This window comes from Crocodylus siamensis, chromosome 15 (assembly GCF_052110815.1).
Source record: "Crocodylus siamensis isolate JL-2025a chromosome 15, ASM5211081v1, whole genome shotgun sequence".
NCBI classification, from domain to species: Eukaryota; Metazoa; Chordata; order Crocodylia; family Crocodylidae; genus Crocodylus; species Crocodylus siamensis.
The window spans coordinates 50,962,783-50,972,015 of NC_143409.1; the positions used below are offsets into that span (position 1 = coordinate 50,962,783).

The 9,233-nt window shown below is 57.6% G+C and overlaps 1 protein-coding gene across 3 annotated transcripts; it reads right to left on the minus strand.

Annotated features, from left to right (window-relative positions):
• Window positions 1-3,389: 3,389 nt before the first annotated feature.
• On the minus strand, window positions 3,390-8,242 carry LOC149852739 (uncharacterized). Of its 3 annotated transcripts, none has more exons than XM_090029690.1 (5): window positions 7,964-8,242; window positions 7,344-7,401; window positions 7,120-7,165; window positions 6,881-6,982; window positions 3,390-6,671 (listed from the first exon to the last, which is right to left on the minus strand). In XM_090029690.1, the coding sequence occupies exons 1-5, from the start codon at window positions 8,033-8,035 to the stop codon at window positions 3,836-3,838; spliced, it is 3,114 nt and encodes a 1,037-aa protein (XP_089885816.1). In that variant the 5' UTR covers window positions 8,036-8,242; the 3' UTR covers window positions 3,390-3,835. The 3 variants fall into 3 exon arrangements, with proteins under 3 accessions (XP_089885816.1, XP_089885815.1, XP_089885814.1); XM_090029689.1 differs by lacking the exon at window positions 7,964-8,242 and having other exon boundaries at window positions 3,390-5,338; window positions 5,621-6,671; window positions 7,344-7,777; XM_090029688.1 differs by lacking the exon at window positions 7,964-8,242 and having other exon boundaries at window positions 7,344-7,777.
• Window positions 8,243-9,233: the final 991 nt, after the last annotated feature.

Consider the following 9,233-nt stretch of genomic DNA (forward strand, 5'->3'; position numbering starts at 1 on the left):
TGGGGGGCACAGGCCCCCTAAATTTGCCCACAGGGCAGGGGTTAGATGCAAACTGCCCACTGTGGGTTCAAGGCTCCCTGCCCTGCTGTCCTCTCCCTGGGAGCCCTGTGCCAGCCATGCTGCCATGGCAAGGTGCACCCTTCCCACCTGGGAGCAGCAGAGCGGTGGAAAGGAGTTATGGTCCCTGCTGCTACTGGGTCGGCAGGCGTTGCATCCCCAAGGCAGCACGGTCACACAAGCCACCCAAGGGGAAGGCAACAGGGCAGGGAGCCTTGATCCCACAGGCAGCAATCTGCAGCCCCCCACCCCTGTACAGGCTTTGCTTGGCTCTGCTCCATCTGTGCAATTGGGGAATGTGGTGGGGAGACACACATCATCTTAGGCACCCACCCAGCAAAAATAAAGGTTAGCACCTATGTGCTGTGCCAGTGCTCCGGCTGGGACACAAACCTGAAGGTTTGCACTTAGAGGGTCTTTCCCCTCCACTCAGGGTCACACCAATCATGCATTTGAGGTCTGGAAAGAACTTTACCCAAGGTCAGATTGCTATGTACTGCGGTGGGGGGGCTGACTTCCTCTGTAGCTGGGGGCATGGCCCATTTCCTTGGATCTTTTGAATGTATTTTAACAACTTTTTCAGCACCACGCTTTAATGGCCTGCTGGGGGGAAAAGAACTTCCTTATGTTCATTTTCAATGTACTCCCTACTAGTTTCATCCTGGGACCCCTAGTTCCTGTACTGGAAAACACAGTAAATAATAAATCCTTATTGACTTGCTCTTCCCCATTTTAGTATCTTGTAAACCCTCCTCATGTCTCCCCTCAAGCATCTCTTTTCTAAACTAAATAGACCTGGCGTCTTTAGTCTCTTCTCACGTGACACTCATCCTTGGTGCCCTTCTGTGGATGTTTGCTAGTACTTCCATTTCCTTCTTGAGATGCGGGAGCCAGAACTGGGCACAGTCTTCCAGGTGTGGAGGCACCATGGATTTATAAAGGGGCATCCTGATACTTTCTGGTTTGCTCACAGTTCCCTTCTTAATAATCCCTAACATTTTGTCTGCCTTTTAGACAACTACTGGGTGCTAAGTTAATGTTTTTAGCAAACTGTTCAGAATTCCCAGATCTCTTGGCGACCAGAGCTACCCCCTTATGGCTCATATTCATCTTATGACCCACTGTAACTCCCAAGTCCCCCTGCAGCACTGCAACCCAGCCAGCTGTTCCCCCATCTCTATTTGCATGTGCAATTATTCCACCCCAAGTAAGTGCAGGACTTTGCACTTGTCCTTATCAAATCTCACCGGAGTGAGGACCATTTCTCCAGTCCAGCCAAGTCCTTCTGGATCATAGCCCTGCCCATAGTACCTGTGCCTCCATCCAACTTGGGGTCATTCACAAATTGCTAAGCATGCTCGCAATCCCATCATTCGAATCATTAATGAAGATATTGAACAACAGCACACCCAGAACAGACCCCTGAGGAAGCTGTGTGATGCCTTCTCCCAACTAGACAATGAGTCACTGATGATCATGTGATGATCCCACCAGTTATGTGACCATGTTACACTTTTTTGTCTCTAGCTTCCATTTGTTAGCTCATTAGTGAGAAAGTTGCATGGGGCACAGCCGAGACAGAGACGCCACATGGACTTTCACACAGCCCTGAGCCTTGGGGACCACAGCCATGATCCCCAGGGCTCAGGAGTTTCATGCTGGGCATGAAGAACCCCTGTGTCCAGGAGCCCTGCCAACTGCTGGGGCTTTCACCCGCAGGGGAGACCCTGCTCCACATGTATATTGAAGCTCAACAGCAGCCAGCTAAAAGATTAGTACACAATTTTAAGGCTTAACTTTCTAGCTGGTTAGAACTTTTTATTGTGTGATAGCTACTTGGCACACGTTGCTGGTTTTAAGGTAATTGGATAATTAAACAGTTAATTGTGTGATACCTGTAATGTATAGTGGGGACCACAGGGTCCAAAAGCCTTGCTAAAGTCAAGGTCTGTCACATCTACAACTCTCCCCACATCCAGAGCCTGTCACCTTATCATGGAAGGAATCATGTTGGTCAAGCATCATTTGCCCTTGGTGAATCCATGCCGGCTACCTGCAGTCACCTTGTTATTCTCTTCACAGTCCCTGTCCCGTTCTCCTAAATATCATTCCCATTTACACTTACCTGGCACCAACTGAGATTCAGTTAATTACAATATTTTAGAATTTACCATCGTTTCACAGTAAGCTAGCTACTTGTTGGCTGCGTAAGTATCAAATGTCTCTCAACTGAAGTCTCTCACTTCCCTCTTCCAACAAATGAATCCTTCAAATACTTGACCCTTACTTTCCTGAAGAATGAATGCCCTGAACCTAAAGCTGGTCTAAATCAATCCCAACCATGCAGGCAGTCCAACAGAAGCTATCACCCATGGGAATCCCTGCCTCTTGACAGTTATCTGCCTATTGCATTGGCCAAGTATTTTCTGTGGTGGTCTAGCACCCCCTTGTGTCCCTTCAGCTAAATCACTTTCACCAGCAGATTTCAGGGGCAGTGAAAATCCCCCAGTCCTACTTCAAATTCAGGGATATTGATGTTACCGGGTGAAGGACAGACCCTTATCAGCCCCTTCTTGCTAGAGCAGACCTTCACACACACACACACACACACACACACACACACACACACACACACACACACACACACACACACACACACACACACACACACCCCCCTCTCCCCTGTCCTCCCCACCCGCCCCCAGCACTGTTATTTTCACCCCAGATCCACAATGGCAGGAGGTGGTGAAAAAGCTGTCCATAAATCTAGCATAGATACATTAGTCCGGTTCTGATACACAGAGTGTGGCATTTCCCAGGTCACTCACTCTTGAAGAAAGAGGTCCTCTGATCTTCACAATGGCTAAAGAGTTGTGAAATAGGAGAAGAAAGTGAGGTTGCAGAGAACAAATTTCCCCCTAAGAAAGGTTAGCTTCATCAGTCAAGAGCATTAAGAAGGAGAGAGAAAGGTTAGCACCGTACACCTGTGAAGTGAAGAACAATGGGCCATTGAGTCCTTCAGTAATAAAGCAAGGTAGAGTTGCACCTTTATAAACTAATTAAATAAGACAAATATGCATAGAGAGAGAGCATAAGCTTTCCAAATATAGAGAGAGACACACACAGAGCACAAGCCTCTTTCGATCTTATTTCGTCTCGAACCCTGCCGTCTGACTGACTTCAGGCTCTCGTGGCTAGGTCCCTCCTCCCTTTCTCTGCACCCTTCATGACTTCCCAGAAATCAGCAACCACGAAAGAAGGGAATCCTCTGTCTGACCTCATCCATGGGGAAACGGGGGCAAGAAAAACACCCAGAGCACATTCATCAAGAACAACCTTTACTAAGAGGGACAGGGAAAAATATCACATCCGAAATATATGGAAGGACACGTCGTTATCAATCCACTGCCGACAGAGTCAGGGCACAGTGCCGGAGCCCTGCCATGCTGGAGGTCTGGAGCCTGTATCCACGAAGGTGTTGTACGATGTCCCCACGGTGAAGAGGATGAAAGGCAGATGCCAAATGCTCTCTTCTCTCTCTCCATGCTGTTCCCATGGGAAGGACCTAGAGATGGTGGAAATCCAGGGTGGGATGGGAAGTATACCACCGCTTCCCGATGCCAACTGTGGGGAGTCGGTGGGTGCCCGTTAGTGATGCAGATGGGGAGAGACAACAGCGGCCTAGAAGCAGACCAGGAGGGTGAGCACCTGCCTGAGCCCCGGGAGAAGGTGGATCCCTGGGTGTCCCTCCCAGCAGGCAGGTGGGGACGGGGCGGTATCAATGGGGCGCCACCTTGGAGGCCTGACGGCTCACGGGAGGCTTTTTGAACCTGACGTTGGGGCCCTTGTTCCGTGGATCCCGGGACAGCCGGGCCTTCATGGTGAGGCGCAGCTTGGAGAAGGTGCGTTGGAGGCACCTCAGGAAGCGGCGGCACAGAGGGACCTTTTCTCTGGGCACCGATGGGGTCCTGATCTGGGGTTTCTTTTCTTTGGCGGCCTGGACACAAGCGGGTCCATCCATGTGCTGGGGGAAATGTGTGGTGCTGGTGCTGACAGACACAGTTTGGGGTCGTTCGTGGGGAGCTCTCCACAGCCTCCCGTCCTGCCCCTTGCTCCCTCTCTCCAGGGGCTTCTGGTCCAGACTGGAAGGCCCCAAGGGGTCCCCTGGAGCTGGGCGCTGAGGCGCTTCAAGGGGTCCCCGGAAGCTGCCGGGGCCCAAAGAGCCACCTGCCTTCCTCTGCTTCTTGCTACGCACTTGACACCCCCCATCCGGGGCTTGGGATGTGCGGAGCCAGGCGTTGGTGGCATCGTCCACCCCCTGCTCAGGTGTCCCTGCCTTCGCCTGAACCTTCACCCCCTGCCGTGTCCCCCGGGAGCCCCCTGTGGGCGGCCCCTCCCGAGCTGGCCCGCCGGGGGCACCCAGCCTGTAGCTCAGGCTCATGTGATGGGCGCTGACCTGGCCCCGAGCCTGCACGTCCCCCTGGGTGGAGAAGGCAGCTGGCACAGGCTGGCACAGGGCCTGGTGCGGGCAAATGGCACTGACACCCTGCGGGCACTGCTTCTTCAGCAGGTCAGCAACCAACGGGAGCTGCAGGTCCTGGGCGCTGAGAGAGGTCAGGATGGAGCCCAGGAGCTGCGCCAGGTCGGGGGGCTCTACAGTGTCTGGCCTGGCTCCAGGCCTGGCTGCCCCCACGGGGCACTGCTTGGTCCCCCCCTCCTTCCACGGCCCAGGGCCTGGCCCTGCACCCCGCCCCCGCTCCCTGGGGAGCCAGTTGGTGTCTCCAGGGGTGCCGGCTAGGCTTTCTCTTGCCGCAGCCCTCGAGCTGCTAGCACGGGTTGCTTTTCCCTGCTGGGGCTGGCTGGAGCCAGGGGGTCTCCCCTGACTGGGCCCCATCCTGCTTCCCCCACCAGGCTTGTGGATTGGCTTGGGGGGCAGCGCAGAGGCTGGTGGGTGCCTCCATGCAGGCGCAGAGGTCTGGGATAATGGGACATCAGTCCCCGGGGATGTCTCTGAGCCTGGGGGCAGCTGGGAGACCAGTTGATCCCGTTCCCAGCTGGTCTGACCGCTGCTTTGCTGGAGGCCCTTTCCTGCACCATCCTGGGAGCTTGTTGAGGCCTTGGGGCTTCTTGCCGTGACCCTCGTCATCTTCCTGAGCAGCCCCTGGAGCTCCTTCAGGCTGCAGCTGGCACCAAGCTGCCCAGAGTCTCCTGGCCAGACCGCACGCCCGGGCTTCCCCTCCAGGCCACAGGCGCAGGGGAGGTCAGGCGCCTCCCCACCAGCCTCATGCAGCTCCCAGCTCCCAGCTGCCCCTGGCTGCCAGCTGGGTGCCCCCCTCTGCCCTCTGGGGTGCCAGGCGGGGGGCAGCTGGGTGCCTTTCCCGGACTGCTCCAGGCTGCACCGCTCCCTTCCTCCACGGCGGCCTCGCACCCCGGTGGGAAGGAGGCAGACGCTGCTCGTTGCACCGTCACTGGTGGTGCCCCATGGGTGGGAGAGCTCCTTTCCTGGGTCAGTCTCTGCCCCTGCGGGCATTCGGCAAGAGGCCGGGCCTGGCTCCTCGGGCACCTCCTGCAGCCGCTTCCCCACGAGGTGCCGCTCCGACGCCTCCTGGGAAGCACAAACATCCTCAGACGGGTCTGGGACCTTGGTGCTGGCTTCCCCGGGCAACACGGCGGTGTCTGCAGGATCCTGCTTGCCCGGCGGCTCTGGGGCCAGGACGTGCACCTTCCACCGCAGGCTGACGCAGCCCGGGGGCTGGCAGGGCTTCGGGGCATGGTGGCGGTGCTCCGGGCCCTTCTCTGGCTCAGCCGCGCTGCAAGGCTTCCCCCGAGGATGGGCCTGGGCGGCTGAGGGAGTCTCTGTCCCACACGGAGCCGTCCCCTGGCACCCGCTGGCCGGCGGAGGCCGTGTCTCCGGGCTCCCCTGCTGCAAAGGAGGCTGCAGACGGGCGTCAGCGTGGGGCGCGGGCTGGCTGAGGGCGGCCTCAGGGGGGCTCATGAGCCTCGGGGCCCGGCAGGGCAAGGGCTTGGGGAGGCAGACACAGGGCTCCTGGGGGTCCAATCCCAGAGGCCGCACGGCCTTATCCTGTGGGTCGGATCCAGGCTCCTCTGTCTTCAGGGCCTCGGCCTGCTCACGCCGCGGCGGCTCCTCAGGCAGAGCGGGCAGCGGGTGCGAGACCCGCGGGGCTGCGTGGGAATCCCGAGGGGTGCGGGAGATGCTTTTCTGGAGCCGGGGTGTCTCGGCGTACGTGGGACGGGGGCGCTGGAGCGGCACCGGGGGGATCAGGCGGGCCAGTGACTTGGCATCTGGGCTGGGGAGGCCCTGCCGGCACTGCAGCTGCAGGCTCCAGACGTGGTAGCCCAGATGCTGGGCAACCGCCGGCTCATCTGCCTGTCCTGGTGGGGACGTCGGGGGGTGCCAGGCTGGGCCAGAGAGAGCCACGCCATCCTCCTCCAAAACCCCAAGGGTCTCCCTTAGGCCGGCCAACAGCAGCAGCCCCATGACGGCATCCCCCACGGCAGCATGGCTGGGAGGTTGCATGAAGGCAGCGTCAGGGTCCTCCATTTCCTCGGGCTCCTCGGAGATCCAGGATGATGCCGGACTCGCAGGTCTGGGCCTGTGGCAGAGAGGAGACGGGGGGCAGAGATGAGACGGGGGCAGGGCACGTCCACTCCTCCCCACCCCACATGGTCCAGACCCTAGGGGACGTGGGGCTGGGCCGTGTCCTCCCAAGGACCGCAGCAAACGTGGCGTCCAGGTCCCCTCTGGGAACAGGCCACAGGGCCCCCCAGAGACACCCCCACCCCTTCCCCACTCAGCCCTTACGGGATCAGGTCGCTCATCAGGTGCCAGCTCACGTGCTGGAGCCTCCTTTCCACCAGCTGCAGCGTGTGCTCGAGGCTGAGCCTGTCCCCAGGCACGGGGCAGCTGCAGGACAAGGAGGAGGGCATCTCATATGGCTGCATTGCCCCCGGCCCGCCTCCCTTTCCTGAGCCAGCCCCACCCCGGCACAAAGGGGCCCCTCGGGCCCCGGGGGGCTGCAGGGGGCGTGGGGCAGGGCTTACTGTGGGCACCGGGGTGGCGGCGTCTCCTCCGCGTGTCCGCAAGCTGCTGTAAGGGAGAGAGGAAGGAGCTGGCGTGGGCCTGGGGAGGCTCTGCCCCTCCCCAGCTGGCACCCCCAGCCTGCGAGCGGGGCCGGCTGCTCCTCCGTGGCCCCCATGGGCTGGCAGGGGGCAGGGGGCTGTGCTCTCTCCTGCCCCTGCCCCAGGCCGGGCCCGAGGCTACTCACCTCCCAGCTTGACTCTTCCCAGGATCTGCCCCAGCCTCCTCAGCCTCCGACGAACGCCCTGCACACGCAGAGAGCAGCGGGTTAGAGGGCAGCTCCCTGGTCCCCACCATCCCCACGCGGATGTCCCTGCCCTGGGGACCCTGAGCAGGGGGACAAGACCCCCTAGCCAGGAGCCCGGCTGTCGTCCCAGCGGGAGCATTGGCACAGCCCAGGCACCATCCCCGGCCTCGGCTGCAGCCAACACCCAACGCCTCTAAAAAAGGTTTTGTTTTGTTTGGGGTTTTTTTAAAGAAATGTTTCATGATCCAAGCCAAATCCAGTCTGAATTCACGAGGCAGCCCAGAACCATGAGCGGCCGCAGACGCAAGCTACGGAGGAGCCTCCCGTTTCCAGAAAGTGGGCTTTAAGCCCCAGCACCGAGGCGGGTACTAAACCACGCCGGGGAACAGTTATCCCCAGGAACGCTCACGGAAACTGCCTTCAGTGACCCAGACACGTGGCGTTTCCCCGCCTCGAGAAGCGGTTTCAGAACATCCTGACACATGGAGCGAGAAGCAGAGGAGGAGGCAACCAGCAAAGCCCAGAAGCCCCCTCCCTTCGGCCCCCCCACACACACCTACCGGTGAATCCAGAAACCAAAAGACCACTTGAGATAACAGAAAAACCAGGATGAATTCGACAAGAAAATCCATCCTGGTAAAGTTGCCAGGTTGGCGGAGCAAAGATACAGCAACCTCCCTCCTCCCCCTCTTTCTTGGCAACTGCCCACCCTCGGGTGCCTGGGGCCAGGGAGGTAGTCAGGGAGTGACATCACGGCGAGGTCAGAACGGGAGCCCCCTTGTCAGCTCATAAGGGCCACTGCCATTGCCTCGGCCCCACGGCCTTTTCCCCTGATCTCTGCCACTACTTTTGCTACACCTCTCATCCCCCCCCTGCCTTTTCCCCTGATCTCTTCCCTGCATTGCCTAGTCCACCTCTGCCTTTTCCCCTGATCTCTGCCATTTATTGCCTCTCCCTCCTCCCAGCCCTTCAAGTATTTGAAGACTGCCTATTGACTCCCCCCGAAGCGCCTTTTCCCCTGATCTCTGCCACTCTTCATCCCCACTGCTCCCCTCTCTGCCATGACTTTGCCGTCCCGAGCACAGGTCACTGTCACCTGAGTCAGTGTTTAACCTGTGTGTATTTGTCTGTATGCCCTGTGATGATTTCATGTCTCTGCCACATGTATGTGCAGAATCTTTAGGTATGCATGCGCCTAGGCTGGTAAGATGTGCGTGTGCCTGAGTTGGTGGTGGGGGTGTATGCGCCTAGCGTGTGTGTATGCACCTAATTGAGTTTTGTATGTGTGCAGTGCAATTGTACAACACACCCTCCTGTCTGACAGCACGATATAGAGATCCTGAGCGTTGGCCTGACCCCACCGGGCAACACTTTAACACACATACATGGACACACACTTCTATTGCCTGTCATGTATTGTGTAACACACACACATTGCTTATGTTTCATGGTTGTGTCACACACACATACTTCTGCTCTGTATCGTTCTTCTGTAACATACACAAATTTCTGCTCTGTATCATTACTTCATGCAATGCGCACACACACACACTTCTATTCCATGGTCAATTATGTAACAGAGATGTGCCGTGTGCTCCTTATGAGTATGGTGTAAAACAGACACACACTTCAGCTCTGTATGATTATTCTGTAACACATGCGCACATCTGCTCTGTGTACACACACACACTTCTGCTCTGTATCATTATTCTGTAATGAACACGAGTGCACACACACACACACACACACTTTGGCTATATAACTATTTGCCAACAGAGACACACATCTGCTCTGTATCATTAGTCTGTAACACACACACATATCTGCTCT